This window comes from Mangifera indica, chromosome 1, assembly GCF_011075055.1.
Source record: "Mangifera indica cultivar Alphonso chromosome 1, CATAS_Mindica_2.1, whole genome shotgun sequence".
Classification (NCBI taxonomy): Eukaryota; Viridiplantae; Streptophyta; class Magnoliopsida; order Sapindales; family Anacardiaceae; genus Mangifera; species Mangifera indica.
In genome coordinates this window covers 17649063-17668941 of record NC_058137.1, presented here as the reverse complement: position 1 = coordinate 17668941, position 19879 = coordinate 17649063, and the positions used below count along the sequence as shown (strand labels likewise).

Below are 19879 nucleotides of genomic sequence, written 5' to 3'. Positions count from 1 at the left end.
AGGATGTCTTCATTATCCAAATCATCTTACTCTACCATAAGAACAATTTATAACTTGTGTTTATAGTCATGGTTTGAGTATTCTTTGCCTTTATCACAAACACAAATTTTGTTCTCTCACCGTTCTCAGATTTTCTACTGTGTTAGTCGTTAAACGAGTTTTCATTATCCATTATTATTTAAAATGATATCGAGTCTCTCCATTTACAGAATTGAGAGTTTTGATACCATATTGTTATGAATGTACATTAAAACACTTTCATTCTCTTGTTCTATTCTCTCCAACACCTCACTCGTTGTTTAGTTTTTGTAACTCAATAATACAACGGTGAACAACACAACTACACAAAAGCAATACTATCAAGAATATATATAAAGAAAAGAGATAACACTTATGCATTGACTGATGATAATTTCAACACAAGTTCACTACAAATTGCATTACAAAATTACTATACTACCCAATAGAACATTACCATATTGTTCTCCCTTACATCCAGCATTCGAGAGGCTGGTTCGCTCCGTTTTCCCACCTAATTTATATTTTCTACCCGAGGAACCTTCAGATCTCTCCATTGCTGCTTTATATTTCTTTTTGCATAATGTCTCTCCATTCTCAGCTTGCCACGTTCCCCCTTGAGTATCCTGGTGATCTAGCTCTCTTTGCTGTTGCACATCTTTACTTTTGCAGCTTGGTTGTCCCCTGATCTTTTTATGTGAGTTTGCCATCGGTTATCCTCATTAATCTGCCACTTGTGCCAAGTAACTCTTCCCTTTGTTGCTTCTTCTTCATCTTGAGAAGACATATACGTGAGCTCTAACACGTACCAATTTTTAGAATTGTGGAAATGAATGATTGGCTTGACATTGGGTGACTGGCTAATTGCTTGAGAATTCTAAAAGTAATTGAAAAGAAAATTTGTTTCTATGAACAATATCGAGAGGACTTGGAGTCCGTCAGATAGATTCTAGGTGAGAACCTTTCCATATAAGTTTCTGTTTCTAAAACTTAAGAATCAATCAATTCTGATTCTGATACATTTTTGGCATAATACTCAAACTTGTTCACTCCTTGTTTTTTCAGTGGCTTAGCAATGAAAGATGAGGTGGAATGTGGGTTTGTTGGATTTGAGATCTGTAACCACTGACTTTCATTTTTCTCTATGGCAATAGAATTGGTTGGGGTTTGCAACAATGAAATTGGTTGGTCATGGTGGCGGGAATGTTTGCAAGTTGTTGAATTTAGGTGGTTAGTCCAAGAGGTGGATAATTAGTTAATGCATTTAGAAATGAGATGCCTATATATTAATTTAATCCAAAGTTTAAACTTCATTATAATTTGATTAGGATTAGGATTATGATTGGCCAGTCAATGATTTATGATTATCCAATATTTTATTCCTGATTATATGCTTTTTCCATCCTAAACTAAAATAAATAAAAGTACTTATCTAATATAAATGTTGTTGACCTTTCTCACATGGTGATTTAACATTTTGATTTTAAAATTCATTATACCCATTTCAAGTAGTGTTAAATTTATTTATAAGTTTTTTAGATAATTTGTTTCAAATTTCTATATTATTTATATAATTAGAGATAAAAAATATAACAATAAATCTATGTTTTATTTCTGTGATGTAGATTATATTATATTATATTGAATTCTTCCATAAGTTTGAAATAAATGAAACAAACAGAGCAACATGAAGAAAACAGGCTAGTATGACTAACGGTTTTTTGGGCCTAACTAACGGTCATTTGAAGTTTGGTTGTTGAACTTAAAACTCATTACTTTTTATCAATTAATTAATTGCTCTTTCTTTTTCTTCACCTTCTTTTCAAATCTTCAACTCCCTCGTTGCACATGAATTATGCTCTCTTTTCTCTTCTACCTTTCATCTATCTTCTTCTCTTCCTCTACCGCTTCTTCCCGATTACCAAACCCATTACATTTACCTTTCCCTTATGGGCTCACTCAAATTCTTCTCCATTTTCTCTTTACCAAATAACACTCGCAACAACAATGGCCTCTTACCCTCCTCCAATACAATCCGCCAAAACCTAATAAAAGATTCAAATTCCAACAACAAACGAGATGACTCTGTTAATCCAGTTCTTCGTTTCTTGCGGCGTCTTATGTCTGGAGGTATATTTTTTCTTATTCGCCGTTTTCTTTCTTTCTCTCTCTCTCTCTTTTTTTTTTTTTTTTTTTTGTATTTTGTCTGTGGAGAGTGTTTTTGAGGTGGGTTCTGTATTTTTTTTTGAGATGTGTAGCGAAAATTGATGGAGGGTCTAGAACAGAAGAGGAAGAGAAGGTATACTCTTGGTTATACACGTTGGCGCAGGCGGACAGAGATATAGTTTTTGAGTATGTTCGATCAACTGAAAGGGGTAAGCACATTCATAGTTATTTTTTTATTCAACAAGTTTGCTTTTCGAAGTACTTGGTGTGCTTGATGAAATTTCTATTTGAATGATGTACATAGATTCAATTGCCGTAAGCTCAATTCAAGTGTCCTATTTAAAGTAACGTCGAACTATCTTACATTATCAATAGGTTTCCTATTTCATAACTTACTTTTATAACTCGCTATTTGAAAAATGTGGAATTTCTATTGCTCTGGCCCCTTCTCTGCTTTTGACTTCTCTCTTTCATGCTTTTCTTGCTCCATTCCAAACAAATTCAATTGACAATTTAAGATGCTTGTTATGGCCTTCCTCACACTTCTTCAGAATTGTTCATCAAGTTGATTGACAAACACAGGAGTTATTTATCTACTTTATTTCTTATCAAAGGTATTTAATTCTTCAAATTAGTCCTTCAAATTTGTGCAATGATCCACTTGTGAAAAATGTGGTGGGCATTGGTGATTGGTGAATGTTTTCAGCTGAGTCATTATGTACTAATCTGTATGCTACTGAAACTTCATAAAATGAGGAGTTTCTTCTTTATTTCAACTTCATCCTGGATAGCAAAGTTTTGACTGAAAACATAAATGTACTACAGGTTTATATATATATATATATATATATATATACACACACACACATATGTATGCATGTATCTGTTGAAGCCCTGAGTTTTGTTATGTTGAGCTTGCCCAAGTGATCAAGTTAGGTTTTGAATGCCCATAAAAGAACATCAACAACTTTCTAATTTAGCATAAATCTGGTTTTTTAACTAGCTTAGGATTGAACTCCTCTAATTTGTTTCTCACCTATCGATTATGGGATGTGAAAGGAATAATATGCTTAAAATCTAAAAGGAGGAATTCTTCATTTTTGGCAATCCAGTTACCTGTTCTCTGTTTCCTACCCTGGTCTTTATTTTTGGTGTGTACAGGACTGAGTTTCACCGAAGCTGAAAGGAGATTAAGAGAAAATGGCCCAAATGATCCTCTTCAATATACATTTCCTAGCTGGTGGCATTTTCTTTGGAAAGCATTTTTTCATCCTTTCAACATCATTCTGATTGTCTTGTCAGCACTCTCATACTTTGCCAGTGACAATCCAAATGGATGCATCATGCTAGTCCTGGTTCTTATTAGTGTTTGCCTCCGCTTCTACCAGGTATTTCTTCCTCGTTCAGTAAAACCAATGCCTTGCATTTACATGTCTCAAACGTGGTCTTCAGTGATATATCCATGGACATTTTAGGAATATAGCAGTTCGAAAGCAGCCATGAAACTTTCAGAATTTGTAAGATGCCCGGTTAAGGTTCAAAGATGTGCAGGTCGGGTTGTTCAGACTGAATTAGTAGTTCAAGTTGATCAAAGAGATGTTGTTCCAGGTGACATTGTCATTTTTGAACCTGGGGACCTTTTTCCTGGTGATGTGAGATTATTGTCCACCAAAAACCTGGTTGTGAGGTACAGTATCTCATAAACTGACTTGTTTTTCTTAATATAAATTCGGGTATGTGAGTTCTTTCGTGTCCTTTTTCCCTTTTACACAGCCCTTTATAGAACAAATTATCACATCCTGCTTCTTGAACAGCCAGTCCTCATTAACAGGAGAGTCTGCAACAGCTGACAAGACAGCTGACATTAGGGAGGACCAGAGAACTCCTTTGTTAGATTTGAGGAACATATGCTTCATGGTAGGTATAATTATTCCTATGTTGCTCCGCTTGTAGTGGAATTCTACAGCTTTTTCTGTTACACTACTTAGCCAAGAAAGTATGTAAAAAATAGAGTTATACATGATACTGAATTAGGCATTCTTGTCCAGTACATCCTATTCCATTCAGGCCTTGGTAGACATAAGAATAGAGTTTTGGTTATAGTTATTTAGATTTTTCTATTCTAGTTTAAGTGACACAAGGATAGTCTCCAACTTTGAGACAACCCTTGGAATACTTGAAAGAATATCACAGCATGATGGTCATGTCAAGCCAAATTCAGTGTGGCCCATCGTGCCAACACTTATCAATTGAGAGGTGTTGTGAGGTAGGCTGGCCTGTAATAGTGGCAAGGTCCATGGCATATTCAAAGACACCTAGGCCATACTTTTGTAGGTTGGCCTACTATATTATATTTTATTATTTTTAATTATTAAAAATTTGTTATCAAACCATGTCGGGTTGACCCATGGGCCATACTCGAAGGTCCCCAACACCACTCTCGTGGCCTAGGGCTTGGTATAACCCACAATTTTGTGAACCATACCAAAATAAAAGGCTTAAGTTGTGTCATTGACCGGACCCAACCCCCTTAACATGTCTAACCATTAGGGTGGATAAACAAGAAGATGAAAAACATAAAATCATTTGTTAGGTTTTATATTTTGGACTAGGGAGTGCAAAATAGCCCAACCTAATTAGGCATCACATGTACAAGAGGAGGAATTAGAGGAAAAAAGGGATTCCATTATTTTGGGACGGCCACTAGCTCTAGCTAGGGGGAGAAGAGTTTGTTCTTCAAAAGGAGCTTTGCTCTTGGAAGGATTAACTCTTAATCCTTTAAGGGTTATTCTCTAGTATTGTATTTAATTTTGTATTAGTGCAATTTTCACATAGACTAAGACATTCTCGTCCATTGATTCTCTATTTTGCTTGTTTCTTGTGTGTATCGATTCTGATTGAAAGCCTAGGTTCTTTGTAAATGGTCTGACTTGTTGGCACAATAATGAACACCAAAATGGATGTTTCATTGGAAGCTTTGGAGAAATTTGTCACTTCCTTTGACATTGAATTGCAAATATATTAATTATGATCATAAACAAACACAATTGAAACTTCATGTGATTTATTGTGACCATGGTCAAAAAGTTAAGAAATACCTAACAATGATTGATGATCTTAAAGGGATGGTGGATCGTATGCTGTGTGAGAAGCATTGGTTACAATCCAAGGGTCCGACGATGGCCATAAAACACATTTAATTAATGTTGAAGACTATGGATTTTCTCGGTTAGTCATGACACATTTACAAGGCTTGCATACATTTGAAACGACAACTATTGTGCAAAAGGAACTTTATATGACAGGAAAGAAAATCTAACTTTTGAGGTTCGATGGCATTGACACCAAGAGTTGGATTTCTTGCATCGAGTAATATTTTGAATTCAAAGAACATATCTAGTCAATCATGTCAACTCATATGTGTAAGCATGGAAAGTACAGTAGTTCATTAGTTTCGATAGTTACGAAAGAAAATTCTTAGTTTAATATGGAAAATTCTTACAATAAAGCTTATTACGGGCTATTGTAAATGAAAGATGGCCAATCCTTATGAGCGTTTGACGTTGCTTTAGCAAGACTCTTCATTTACGAATAAGTTTATTGACCACCTTAAACAACCTATACCTAGCTTTTGGAACTCCTTGAGGAGCAATACTTGAGAAATTTCTTAAGTCACTTCTAAGACAAAATTAGGTGTTTGGGTCCATACCCATAATCCCATGGAAGTCACTCATACTATTGTCCTAACCAGAGATGTCAAAGGTAAGTTTTATGCTAACCTATGTTTCTTTGGAGTAATGAGAACAATGTGGATTTTCATTTAGGGTTAGTCGTGTGTGGACTACCTTGAGTTGGCCAAACACTTAGGTTTAACACATAGGTCCAGCTCGCAGGTCTAACCCTTTCTTTGCATTGCTCCAACAATGATTTCAATGAGGGTTGAAAATGACTCTTCTTTCATTTGATTCCCTAACGATGAATTTCTAACCATGGAGGATGAATTGGGGATTATTGATTTGTAAATGTCATATGACTGTGCCACAGTAATTAAGTATGAGGCTAGTCTAGTGAAGATACTCCTCCATCGATATGCCCATAGTCAAAAAAATGAGATCAAAAGGTTGATCAGAGAGATTTTATTTGTTGGTATTGTTCAATCTAGCTCTAGCTCGTACTTTAGCCTCACTAGTCAAGAAGAAAGATGGGGGTTGGAGCTTCTATGTTGACTATAAAGCTCCAAACACCATCAATATACCATCCAAGTCTCTTATCCTAATTATCAAAGAGTTTCTTGATGAGCTACATGATGCTCGTTATTTTTTTAAGTTTGATCTCAAGGTTGATTACCACAAAATTTAGGTTCGCCATGATGTTTTTCCTAAAATGGCCTTTCACACTTATCAAGGGCATTATGAATGATGCTTTTCACATTCCAAGCAACCATGAATGATGCTTTTCATCGTTGCTTGTGTTGATTTGAATTTGTTTTCTTTAAAAATATACTTGTCTATAGTCACAATTGAAGTGATTATTTGTTGCACTTATAGATTGTTTTGTTGATTCCATTGGATAATGCTTTGTGGCTAATAAGGAGAAATGCCAATTTGGAAAACTTATAATTGATTATATCAATCATGTGATTTTGGAAAATGGAATGGTAGTGGACTTGAAGAAAAAGGGAAAGCATTCAACATTGTTTGGTGCCTAAGATGGTCAAGGGAGTTCATGGTTTCTTCACAAGTTTATTAAGGAAAATAGGAAAATTGTCAAACCTCTTAGTGATATCAACTATATAGATAACTTCCACTTGACTTATACTACTCAAGATGCTTTCGACAATCTTCGTCACTTGTTATTTACCACCCTTTATTTTGAGTATATGAGATAGAAAGACTTTGTAATTGAGTGTGATGCATCAGGAAATGATATTAGAGTTGTGTTAATGTAAAATGGCAAGCCTTTGGCTTATTTTAGTAAAACATTAACTAATTGTACTTTTTCTACATCTATTAATGAAAAAAAAAAAGCTCTTGGCTTTGGCTTAGTTATTAAACAGTAAATTCATTATTTACTTGATCACAATTTTAAAGTCCTCATGGATCAAAAATCCTTGGGTCATTTACTATAGTAGTAGATTACAACACTAAATCAACAAAATTGGCTTGCCAAAGTTTTAGGGTGTCACTCTGAAATTGTCTACAAAGTGGGCACCTTGAATTGTGTTGTTGATGCCTTATTGCTTATTTACGAGAAAGGCACATTACTAGTTATTTCTCATCTTGAATGGTTGGATATGGATCAAGTTACTTCGACGGTCAAGGATGATCCTTTCTTAGTATGTTACATAGTTATTAGAGTATGACCCTTTATAGGAGGATGTTTCCTTTTTTTAGTTCAATTCCTTAACTTCAGTTATAAAACCCTTAAGCAACTCCCACATTAGTAAAGCCCGAAAGAAATGTTAGGTATATATGCATATCTCACATCATTTGAAGATGTTAAGAGAACATTGGTTAAATAGTCTATAAGAGCTCTAAGCTTTTAAGATGTATTTTGTGTTGTAAAATCAAAAAGTAAAACTATGCTAGACTATGTATCCAAAGTGAATAATATCTTGACAAAGAGTCATGTTATTTGGACCAAGATGTTATAAATGGTATTAGAACCACTTCGCATGTCTTTTTGAGTGATGGTAAAGCAAAAAATTTTAACGAGAAAGTTGAGTTTGGTAAAGGGGTGAATGTGACACCTCTAGACAAATTCAACATTGACAAAGTATAAGAGAGGTGTTGGACATGTATGTGCATCTTACATCTCCTTGAAATGCTAAGAGAACACTAGTTAAATACCATATGAATTCTTACATTATCAAAATGTATTTTGAGTTGTAAAACCCAAAAACAACATCATGATGAATTGTGTATCCAAAGTAAAAAATATCTTGATAGTGGCTCGGGTTATTTGAACCCCATGTTACATGAGCCTTGATGACAACATTGTTCTTCAAGGAAAAGGCGATGTAAGGTCTGATTTTTTGGGTTAGAGAACGCAAAATACTCTAGTCTTATATAAGCCACCTATTTATCACATGCATAAAAATAAAGTTTAGGAAGAGGACAAAAAAGGGATTCCGTTTTTTTGAGATAGCGACTAGCGAAGGGGACAAGAGTCTATTCTTCTTTGTAGGGAGTCTTTGCTTTTCAAGGGATTCTCAATCCTTTGAGATTCATTCTTTAATTTTGTATTTAATTTAATATTTTTTCCATTGATAGAGACATTCTTGTCTATTGATTCTCTATTTTGCTTGTTTGTATGTATATATTTTGATCAAGAGTTTAGGTTCCTATCATCATTACTAAAGAAGCAACTCACTCTAATACATGTTTCAGTTAATATTTCAATCTTGACATTGTGATTCAAGCTATGGCCTCCTAAACTAGCTATTTGATATATAAAAATAAATTAAGCACATGTAGAAATATCAAATTATTCCATCTATTGAACAAAAGTTTATAAAGCTACATATTGACTAGACAACTGTGACTAAACAACTAATTTGTTGAAGATTATGCTATGTGGGAGAAAAAGACAATACCAACATAAATTTGAGTGTCAAAGCCATGCATTTTATTACTTAAAAAATGTTTGTTCTGACTAAGGCAGTGACAAGATAGTAACTTCGTTAATATATGTTAGATGCATAGGCAATCAGTCCTGAATGTTGAATATGACAACACATATTTTCTTCTTCACTTAGCTATTTTTTAAACTAAATACAAGAATTCATTAGGTTTTATATAGGCCAAAAGACTTATTCCCACCCATGGTTTGATGTTTTCCCAAAATCTCAACCGCTAAGTTTTGAAACCCTAAAGTCCCACCCATCAAAGGTTAAATTGTTGGTTTCTGTTAGTTTACGGTTTAAATAACTATTTTACCCTTTATCCAATGAAATGACACTATCATCAATTGCCAAAACATGAAAACTTTGCTGTAATTGTTGTTGCTTTTTCTCATCTTCTTCTTCTTCTTCTTCTTCAAATATTTTAACTTTTTGGGTATCTTTAAACTCTACAGATTCTTATTTCAACTCCATTAAATAAATGAATTAGCCTTAAAAACACTCAATGTTTGTTTATATAAAAAGAAGAAGAGGTGAAAGACAGAAGGCAGGTAGCATGCGTTGGTGGGTATGATTTATGAAAGATGAAGAGAGTGGTCATCGATTCTTATAATGAGGTAGATGAGAGAGAAAGGAAGTGTTTTTAGTTGCCAAATCTCTCAATAGATTTTGATTTCATTGGATATAAGGTAAAATAATTATTTAAACCCTAAACAAACAAAAATAGTTAATTTTAATCACAATAGACAGAATTTTAGATTTTTAAAACTTAGTAGGTGAGACTTTAGGATAGCATCAAACCATGGGTGGGAATAAGTCTTTTGGCCTTTTATATATACATATTCTCCTACCAAAGCACCAAATGCCCTTTTTGGTTTAATTTAGTTCTAACTGTGTACCTTGCTCTATGTTAGAGACTTGGACTTATTCAGCTTTTTAACTTATAATCAGAGAATGCCACCATTTTCTGAATGACATGATATTATGGAATGTAAAATGGCGTTACTATTCTCTAATATGAATACAAATTTGATACTTAGCAAGCAGACCAATTCATGACCAAATTGTGTTTCTTTAAGAAATGTGTTCCAAGTTACAAGGTGAAAAATTGAAGAAGCGAATCATAATCCAAATGTCATAATAATAACTAAAAAAGAAAAAAAGGTTTTCCCTTGAATTTTGTAGCTCATTAATTTAGTCTCCTAGCGTTTCTGTGGAATTTTTTTGGTAGTCATTCAATAATGTACCTAAAAATTTGTCTTCCCTTGAGTGAAATACTGAGACATATATGGGTTTTGAATGATGCTTCAGGGAACAAATGTGGTATCAGGAAGTGGAACTGGCCTAGTGGTTTCCACTGGATCCAAGACTTACATGAGCACCATGTTTTCAAATATAGGGAAGCAGAAACCACCAGATGGCTTTGAGAAGGGCGTCCGCAGGATATCTTATGTGCTTATTTGTTTTATGATAGTGGTAGCTACAATCATAATATTGATTGACTACTTTACGTCTCAGAATCTAAGTGAGAGTATTCTTTTTGGAATCTCCGTTGCCTGTGCGCTCACTCCTCAGATGTTTCCCCTCATTGTTAATACAAGTCTTGCAAAAGGAGCACTTGCCATGGCCAGAGACAGATGCATTGTCAAAAGCTTAAATGCCATACGAGAGATGGGATCCATGTAAGTTCGCTTTACTTAGCAATATTGTGGTAGAATATTAATAACATTGAAAAACTTACAATGCATGCTATACTGGACTTTCTGTCGAGATCTGAAACTTGATGTTTCATATTTCTGTCCATTTCCATGTACTTGATAGTTGAAAGCACTAATAATTTTAGGTATTTGATTCATCGAGATTTTTATTATTGAAACGAGCAAGTCAGGATGTATTTCTTATATTTGTTACTTGGGCAACAGGGATACCCTATGCATAGACAAAACTGGTACATTAACCATGAACCGTGCAATCATGGTAAATCATCTTGATAGCTGGGGATCACCAAAAGAGAAGGTTTTACGTTTTGCATTTTTGAATGCTTACTTCAAGACAGATCAGAAATATCCTCTGGACGATGCTATATTGGCATATGTATATACAAATGGATACAGGTTCCAAGCTTCCAAGTGGAAGAAGATAGATGAGATCCCATTTGATTTTATACGAAGAAGAGTATCAGTCATCACAGAAACAGAATCAAATGGCAGTGAATTCCATGGTAGATTCATGATAACTAAAGGAGCATTAGAAGAAGTAATCAAAGTTTGCTCTTTCGTTGAGGATTTTGGTGATGGTTCAATTACTGTACTCTCTCCAGAAGATCATCAGAGAATATTGAATATTGGGGAAGAAGCAAACAATGAGGGATTAAGGGTTATAGGAGTTGCAATGAAGACACTGCAAACTGTAAGTCTGGATTTCTCGAACCACCATTTTCCATTCTCCACCATTTATTCATCTCCTGTCAAATTATATTTACATGTCTACAAGTTCAGTTAGCTTTACATATTCCAGTTTAAATGGCAGTTATGGCTTTGTTTCAGGCATTAAAAGCTCCAACACACTTAACTTTAGAGCATAATTTGATTTGCTGGCATTTTTGCTCTTACAATTAAAGGGTTTGTTTCAGACATTAAGAGCTCCAACACACTTTATTCTTGAGCATAATTTGATTAACTAGCATTACACTCTTACAGTCAACCCAAACTTATTTTAATCTTAATTTTCTGTTATGAATTTGCATTTGAACTTCACAAACAATTCCCAAATTTTGCTGCTTATCACCAACTCACTCCAGATTTATCTGAATTATTATTTATAGAACAAATCTGGCACTTGGTGGATCAGATCCCAGATTCTCCAGCACCTCTTAGTAAAATATGTTCTATAGTTCAAGATCTGATACTGATAAAAAAATAGTGCTGCAGACGTACATAAGTCAGTGGCTTTAATCCAAATCGAAGGATTTAAATTAAATGAAAATAGATTGATAAAATAAATCAGAAAAAAAAAAACCCTGTCGTTCCCCTTATGTTCTTTACTTTATTTGTTGTTCATCTGTACAAAGATATGCATGTCTTTTGTATCTATAAAATGTTGGTCCTCACCATGCATTAACATGCTAATTCGTCGTTCTCTATGTCAGTCTTATCAGCTATACCTTTGCTTCCACGGAGTTTCCAACACAATATGTTGGAGCCCCTGGAACGAAGACTGATCTTTAGAACAGTGAGGATCTTGTTTCAGCATCAAATTCATGCAGAAATAATCAATTATGTTAACTTGCTCTCCTTACATTACTGTTCTATATCCTCTTGCAGCCAAAAAGTGGTTGGAACAGCAACTGTGAGGATACTGTTGAGTCGGGCATGGTGTTTCTAGGCCTTATAACATTCTTTGACCCCCCTAAGGACACGGCAAAGCAAGCTCTATGGCAGCTAGCTGAGAAGGGAGTGAAAGCAAAAGTGTTAACAGGTGACTCACCCTCCCTAGCAATAAAGATTTGTCAGGAGGTTGGCATCAGAACCACCCATGTAACTACAGGACCAGAACTTGAGCTACTCAGCCAAGAATCCTTCCATGAGACTGTTAAAAGAGCTACGGTACTGGCTAGGCTCACCCCAACTCAGAAACTCCGAGTAGTACAGTCCTTGCAGACAGTCGGTCAGCATGTAGTTGGGTTCCTGGGAGATGGTATAAATGATTCACTAGCATTGGATGCTGCAAATGTTGGTATATCAGTTGATTCAGGAGCATCAGTTGCAAAAGACTTTGCTGACATTATTTTACTTGAGAAGGATCTCAATGTTCTTGTTGCTGGAGTTGAGCAGGGTCGTTCAACCTTTGGTAACACCATGAAGTATATCAAAATGTCAGTTATTGCCAATGTAGGAGGAGTTCTTTCACTCTTGATTGCGACCATTTTCCTGCAAATTGAACCATTAACTCCAAGACAGCTCCTGACACAGAATTTCTTATATAGTGTTGGTCAGATTGCAATTCCATGGGACAAAATGGAGGAACATTATGTGAAAACACCGCAGATATGGTCTGAAAAAGGCTTACCCATGTTCATATTATGGAATGGTCCTGTATGTACACTCTGTGATGTAACCGCGCTTCTTTTCCTGTGGTTCTATTACAAAGATTCTGCAAAACTGGATGTTGTATTCTTCCGCTCTGCCTGGTTTGTGGAAGGATTACTCATGCAGACATTGATTATCCACATGATCCGGACTGAGAAAATCCCCTTCATTCAGGAGAATGCCTCATGGCCTGTACTTTGTTCTACACTCATAATTTCGGCAATAGGAATCGCAATTCCATTCACTGAAATCGGAGACTTCATGGGGTTTACTCGCCTGCCATTTTCATATTTTGGGTTTTTGGTTTTGCTTTTTTTAGGATACTTTACAGTTGGCCAGGTGGTCAAGAGAATTTACATTTTGGTTTACAAAAAATGGCTTTAGATAACAGAATAAAATCATGCGAGAGTATTGCACAAGAAGCTCAGAGTTCAAATAATTTTTCATTGCATATTACTGAGAGTAGCCCCCAAGTTCTTACAGGATCATTTACATGTCCTGTGGATAATTTTTCTCTAACAATTTTACTGCAATTGCCAATTTGTAAAACATATGAATGTGGTGGTTGAGATGCAAAGAAATTTTAAAAAACAAAAAATTAAGAAAAGTCACATTTATGTCTCCCTCGATGTTTCTGGATCATTCACAATGTTTGTGTGGTCGGTCACAACATATGATGCAGATATAACCAGGTACACACTAATCCAAGCAACACTAATGTGTCGAAAATTTGGGGTTTTGGTGAATTACCTGCATGAATGTAGTTTACGTGCTATTTAGAAGAAAAATTTATTGATTGTAGGCTGATGTAACTGTAATTAACTATCGGAGTTCCAGGAAACTTAAGTACTAAGTTAAATGAATTTCAAACATTACCCAATTGGAGATAATGGTTCCTTATGTTCCATTCAAAATCCCAGTGCTTTCTGTCATTTTTAAGGGTCCAGTATGACCATCCAAAGGAAGCAGCATTATAAACCTCTAACTGAGCCCTCCCGAAGTCTTGATAATCCTTCTGAGAGCCACTTGTCACATTCCACTCATTCACCCATTCCCCTGGAAACAAATCATGTAACAAAGTTAATTCACGATAGGAATAGTATTTACTAAATATGATCTTATCAGTTGGAAGTGTGTGAATCTAATATAACAATTTAATTATCACTACTACAAAGAAATGGTTGTGGATCCAATCCACGCATATAATTTTGATTTAAGATTAGGTATGAAATTGATGTAGAGGTAAAAATTAAAAAGCATGATTTACCAATAAAAACAAGGGGACCATTTGCGCTATTTAAGGCTTGTAGCTGAGTTTCCCTGCTTTCGTAGATGAATTGGATATTATCCATGGCACTCATATTAACAAAGAAAGGATCAAATAGATTGTAGTAATGAAGATCCACAACTAAATTGTGAGAGCCTATATTTGCCTGATAAAGTTCCAATGGATCAGCATTGCCAATTCTTTGGCACATTATTACATATGCTGTTGATGAGTGTTTCCGAACAATTTGGTAGCCTTGTTTGTAATAGGAAACTAAAGTATCCAATGGAACTGTCCCAGCAGATGGTTCATTCAAAAGCTCAATTCCAAGCAAGGCAGGATGCTTTGCATACCTATCAGTGAAAAAAGTAAAAGTTTTTAAAATCGAATTTAGAGGTGAGAAATAACATAGAACAATCCATTTACAAGACATTAGCTATAATTCAGAAAGGAAATCATTGAGATTTCGGTAAGTTTGTTCATTGTTTTACATTAGAGCACAAAGCAACAGGCTTTACATAATTCTAGGCATTGATGAGCAGTTTCATAAAAATATGAAAATCCATAGAACTTTATGATTCATATTTGAAATTAATACCTTTGACGGTTGATTGGATGAAAGTGCTATATCCATGACAGCCATTAGGATTAAAAAGATTAACAGTTCATGTCAAATGCTGGTGAAATAAACATTAAACTCCAACAGCAGCAAAACAAAGGATGAATATTCTAGCTAGAAAGAAGGCCGATCTTTAACACCATTTTTCATATGCAATAATGGGTAAATTATGGCTGGGAGAGAGTACACATTGGGTAGGCCAACATCACCATTAAGGACATAAGTGGGGATGTTTGCTGTGGGGTCTACATGTGTCCTAAAGACACAAGCATGCTAAAACGCTCAGTAATCTAAAAACTGAAAGATTGTATGAATGACTGAGTGAAGTCCACATCCAAGGATAAGTTCAGTCAAAGATTTGTATATAAGGTTTAGGCTAATGTCCAATTATTTTTGGCTTTTGTAACTAGAGGGGTTGATAAATCATGTATTAGATGTAATAGTCTGATAAATACTTGGCATTGAACTCCTCCCGATACCAACAGCTGACATCAAAAACCATTTAAGTACTGATCTATATTGACGTTCATTTCAATTCTTTCAACACTATTAGATGTTTCCCATCCTAATGACCACCCATCAACACTATTAGGTGCATTGTAACAAGTGTGAACCTGCTTAATAACCTTACAGAACAACCAGCGCATACCTTGAAGCTAAGAAGTCTATGACATGCAATGTTTGTGAGATATGATCAGAAGTAGGCCACTCTGTCCAACCATCTCTACTAGCACTATGTTCCATCCCGTTTTGGGAGCCAGGAGCAGCATGAAGATCAATTATGCACATGATATTATACGCTCTGCAACACAAAATTTATAAACTTGTTAAATGTATAGCTTGAGACTTTAAACACAAACAGAATGTCATGAGAACAAGACCTACTGTGCCCAGGAGAAAGCATTATCCAGAGCTTCTAAAGTTCCCCCAATAAATGGAGCTGGAGGATTAGGATCATAAGCAATCCACCAGCCAACAGGTATCCTCACTGTATTTATTCCATGTCTATACAGGAAGTTGAAATCTTCTATAGTAATAAAACTGTTTCTGTGCCTCTGCAGTTAAAGAAAGTAAAAAAAGAAGATATTAAAGTATTATAAATTTTTCTTTCTACACAGAAATCCCCCAACTTTTCCTATGTTCACCGAATTCTAAAAAGGGGGCTACTTCGAGACACTACATGACTTGACAGTTGAAAAACTTGTGTGGTATAAAATCCAAATAGAAAGTCTCTAAGGTGAATTTGGACACTTGAACTCTAGATTATCCAAGGGAATAACATTATAAAAACTTTCAACTTCCAAACCCTATAGAAGATCTGTCATTCTCATTTATGAACAAATGGCAAGCCTTCAATAACTGAAAAAGTAACCAAGAGTTGCCTTATCTCTAGCTACATGATTCATGAAGATTGAAATTTCCTATCCATCAACTAAAAAAGGTCATTTTAATAGAGGAAATGAATCTGCAATCCCATATACTGTTGATTAGCAGAACTGAAATGAGATAGATAAAATACCATGATACAATGATTCAATTGCCAATTATGTTCCCACTCAAGGACCCAGTGTCTATTACATTGGTGTAAAAGTTCAAGATGTAACAATGAAGGTGTTCACGGAGTAGTGTTACCTTTAGAACCTCTTTGGCACGGTTGTGTCCATATCCATTTGCAAGTTGGTAGTCTCCATGCAAGATATTTGCTATAATTGTCATTTCAAATGTGGCAGCATTAGCATCCCATCCTGGCACCCCTGGATAGTCTGCTGTGAGCTGGTTTGATAAGGTAGCCTAAGAATGAAGGGCGTTTTATGATTTTTCCTTATTGAGAGCCTCAACTTCAACAACAAGGCAATATACAAGACTGGGATAATCTCAAGGGCCATCTCAGTTGATCCTTGTCGATTACAGACATGTGGGTGCAAAAATGCTTATCATAGTATTTGATGGGTAAGAGTGCAGTAAGTGCCAATCAATTCTGATAAATAAACTAACTGATTGTCATGTCAGATGTTTTTGGAGAACCGTGTCACGAGAACTTCTCCAAGCTTTTAAATTTCCCAAATTATGGCAAAATTTCTAGGTGATGCAATGTAAATAAACCCAAATAAAATGCTTGATGATTATATTAATAAAAGCATTAACTTTCAAACTCACTTCTAGTGGTTTATTATTCTTTTGCAGAATCTTGACCTTGATTGGCTTCTCAATATTTAGTAGTAAACCAAAGTTTTCCATGCATATGAACAAAATTCTAAATTAAGCCAGAAATTCTGAAACATTGGATAGCATAATAAATTTTATAAGTCTATATATCTTTTCCTAGACAAGGGAAGGAGATAGAAATGATACCTGCAGATAATTCCCACTCTTAAGTTTGATGTGAACTCTACCATTGTTGTTTCTTTCAACTATAAATGTTTCTGATGTTGAAGGTGATTTTGCTGTTGCAGACAAAGTGCAACCTTCACCATCACATGATAGAAACTGTCCTTGAGAAGTGCGGAACTGAAATTCTGATTCTGTGACTCTCCATAACTGTAGGGGAAGAAATTACATTATAGCACTGATGTCAAGCAAAAAAAATACTGATATACCAATCTCTAAAGACCAGTACCATTCTAAAACTTAAAATATCTAACCATATATCATCACACAATGCAATTTGTTACAAACTTGATTTTATTATCATCACTTGAGAAAGTATCATAACTACAAGAACTTATTTTTTAAGGAGTTTAATGTAGCAAACAAACAATACATAAGATAAAACTTAATTAGTGTAGAATATAATTTCTGGGATAAGGTGAGTTACACTCATTTAAGTCTTAATAAGTGGTCGATCACCAAACAACCTCACCAATTATGTGATCTCTTAATTGGTTAGATCTCTAGAAATTAAAGTGAGAGGTATAAGCACTAAATTTTCATCTTATCAATCCTGAAGGGGATCATTTAAACTGTGTTCATGAATGAGGAAGAGTGGGGTGGGGCTCTATGCTAAGTAAAAAAGTAAAAGAAAATGAAAGAGAGGCAACAGTAATTAACTTTTCTAGTGAGATTGTAGCATCTTCACTAAAAAATTCTGTATTATAATATGTAAACAATAAATTGCAGTAAGATATGGGCATCCAGGATGTTGGAGAAAACAAGTGATATAATCAATATCCCATTGCACAGATCTCAACTCATTTCATCTCTAAAGGAAAAAAACACAGTAACAACTAAATGTAGAACATAAAAGCAGGCTGTCATCTTAACAACTACAACTAACAAATGCCAGTATCTACACTTAAACATGAATCAAACTCACATCCTGCAAACAAGGATTTGGAAAGTCCAAAAGCCTTTTCCAAATAATAAAGTCCTTGCATACACAGTAAGCCATGTAGCTTCATTTTAAAGATGGTCTTGCCAGTAGACACCGTTTCATGCAGGTTTGTCTACCATAGAAATTAATCCAACATCAAAAATATCTTGAAGTAAATGATACATTTCTTGTTGATGAGGCTTTTGACTAAAATGTGCCCTGTAATGCTCAATTCAACAAGATTCATTTGACACCAATGAAGATTGCATGAAGTTGGAATCTCATACTGACGCAGCTAAAGACATTTATCATGCTAGATCAATATCCCGATCAACATGAATATTCAGAATATCAGTCAACTATGAACGTGAGCCAAATTGCACAAAGTAATTGCACTTATTTTACCTAGAACTATTCCAGCATTACAAAGACACCACAGACTAATAAACTTAAGTAGTCTAAAAGAGTCACATACTGAACAAACTGCTGTGTAGTCGTACATAAAAAATTTTAGACCACTTTAAATGTGGAAAAGCCAGCAGTATTGAACAAAATTTTATAGCATTAACATACTCGACTATGAATTCAACATGCTCGAAGAAATGAACAAGTTGAAGTAATAAAATTTAAAGAATAAACTTATTAAAAGGGGATCTTACACTGAAGGTTTCCCAAGAGAAGGCAACATCTCTGTCCACTGAAACACCCATACCACCCCCGTTCTCCGCAGAAACATACTTCTGCAATATTATGGACTTGAATTGGACCTGTGTTCCATCCTGCATTTTGGTTTAATAAAATTACTTGCTCTAAAAATCACTATGACAAAAAAAAAAAAAAATTATAATTGAAAATCACATCTTGAAAAGAAGAAGCTTACTTACAAGCATATCCCCGTTGGGAATGCCATTAAAAAGAGAAGGCTTAATCCAACCTTCTATAACTAACCACCCTCCCAAATTCACACCTCTAACTTTAGCATCTGCATGCAGTCCCTCCACTTTAATCAACAAGTACGGTCAAAGAATCAGTTCTCAAGAAAAAAAAAAAATAAGCAAGAAATTCAAGAATATAAGAAAAGCAATAAAACAAAAGCTCCGACTTTACCTGAGAGTACTACATAGAAGATGAGCCAACAGGAGAGTGAAAACACAAATACCCATTTGCCACAAACAAGTTCCATGAAGAATGCAGGTTGCTACAGCATCAAGAAAGCTAAAATAACACAGAATCCATACCCAAGAAGGAGGTGGATTTATCAAAGTTTATTTGAAGAGGTCTGAAAGCAGCCCAGTTGGGAGAATTTTTAATAATTCCTTTCTTATGAGTCAATTAATACCAAATTCAGCCTTGTAAACAATCATAACATATGCAACTGAGTTTTCCCTTATTAATTCCATATTCTTTTATTAAATTATCAATGCTTCATATGGGGAAGAAGAAAAGAACATTTTTTTAGAGTGCAGAAGAATGAAAAGTGAAGTGAAAGAGTTCATACGTAGATTAGTGTGCAAATCTGGATAAGAAAATAAAATATAGGAAAAAAACAAGAGAAAAGGGTGTCTTTGCTTCAAGATTTGGGTGGCTTTGTTTGTTTTATATTGTACTAGGAGGAGACTTAAGGTTAAGAAGGTAAAAGCAAAAAGGCTAAGAAGGTAAAAGCAAAAAGGCTAAGAAGGTAAAAGCAAAAAGGCATAATTTGACAAGTAGAATTATGAAAAAGGTAAAGTAATGCTTCCACGCTACAATTATTTTAACTAAACCATCAAAATATAGTTACATCATTTAA

The 19879-nt window shown here is 34.9% G+C and overlaps 2 protein-coding genes across 4 annotated transcripts; one reads left to right on the top strand and one right to left on the bottom strand.

Annotated features, from left to right (window-relative positions):
• The first annotated feature begins 1815 nt into the window (after positions 1–1815).
• Positions 1816–13316, top strand: LOC123220589 (magnesium-transporting ATPase, P-type 1-like). Of its 2 annotated transcripts, XM_044642856.1 has the most exons (8): positions 1816–2148; positions 2277–2393; positions 3346–3572; positions 3660–3871; positions 3999–4101; positions 10118–10488; positions 10729–11215; positions 12130–13316. In XM_044642856.1, the coding sequence occupies exons 1-8, from the start codon at positions 1968–1970 to the stop codon at positions 13276–13278; spliced, it is 2847 nt and encodes a 948-aa protein (XP_044498791.1). In that variant the 5' UTR covers positions 1816–1967; the 3' UTR covers positions 13279–13316. The 2 variants fall into 2 exon arrangements, with proteins under 2 accessions (XP_044498791.1, XP_044498802.1); XM_044642867.1 differs by lacking the exons at positions 3660–3871; positions 3999–4101.
• Positions 13317–13324: 8 nt separating this feature from the next.
• Positions 13325–19641, bottom strand: LOC123220595 (probable glucan 1,3-beta-glucosidase A). 2 transcript variants are annotated; one of them, XM_044642883.1, is made up of 10 exons: positions 19198–19641; positions 18975–19090; positions 18750–18869; positions 17133–17318; positions 16413–16571; positions 15666–15835; positions 15430–15582; positions 14162–14514; positions 13771–13950; positions 13325–13644 (listed from the first exon to the last, which is right to left on the bottom strand). In XM_044642883.1, exons 1-10 carry the CDS (start codon positions 19271–19273, stop codon positions 13559–13561), a joined length of 1599 nt encoding a protein of 532 aa, XP_044498818.1. In that variant the 5' UTR covers positions 19274–19641; the 3' UTR covers positions 13325–13558. The 2 variants fall into 2 exon arrangements, with proteins under 2 accessions (XP_044498818.1, XP_044498829.1); XM_044642894.1 differs by lacking the exon at positions 19198–19641 and having other exon boundaries at positions 18971–19051.
• Between the last annotated feature and the right edge of the window lie 238 nt (positions 19642–19879).

Bases quoted from the DNA above. Each gene is read 5' to 3' on its own strand.
- LOC123220595 (XM_044642883.1), bottom strand. From the start codon at position 19,273: ATGGAACTTGTTTGTGGCAAATGGGTATTTGTGTTTTCACTCTCCTGT. The intron at 17,319-18,749 runs GTAAGATCCCCT...CTTCCCCTACAG, and splicing joins TCTCTTGGGAAACCTTCAGT to TTATGGAGAGTCACAGAATC. The intron at 16,572-17,132 runs GTATCATTTCTA...CTTCATTCTTAG, and splicing joins AGAGTGGGAATTATCTGCAG to GCTACCTTATCAAACCAGCT.
- LOC123220589 (XM_044642856.1), top strand. From the start codon at position 1,968: ATGGGCTCACTCAAATTCTTCTCCATTTTCTCTTTACCAAATAACACT. The intron at 2,149-2,276 runs GTATATTTTTTC...TGAGATGTGTAG, and splicing joins GCGGCGTCTTATGTCTGGAG to CGAAAATTGATGGAGGGTCT. The intron at 3,573-3,659 runs GTATTTCTTCCT...TGGACATTTTAG, and splicing joins TTTGCCTCCGCTTCTACCAG to GAATATAGCAGTTCGAAAGC.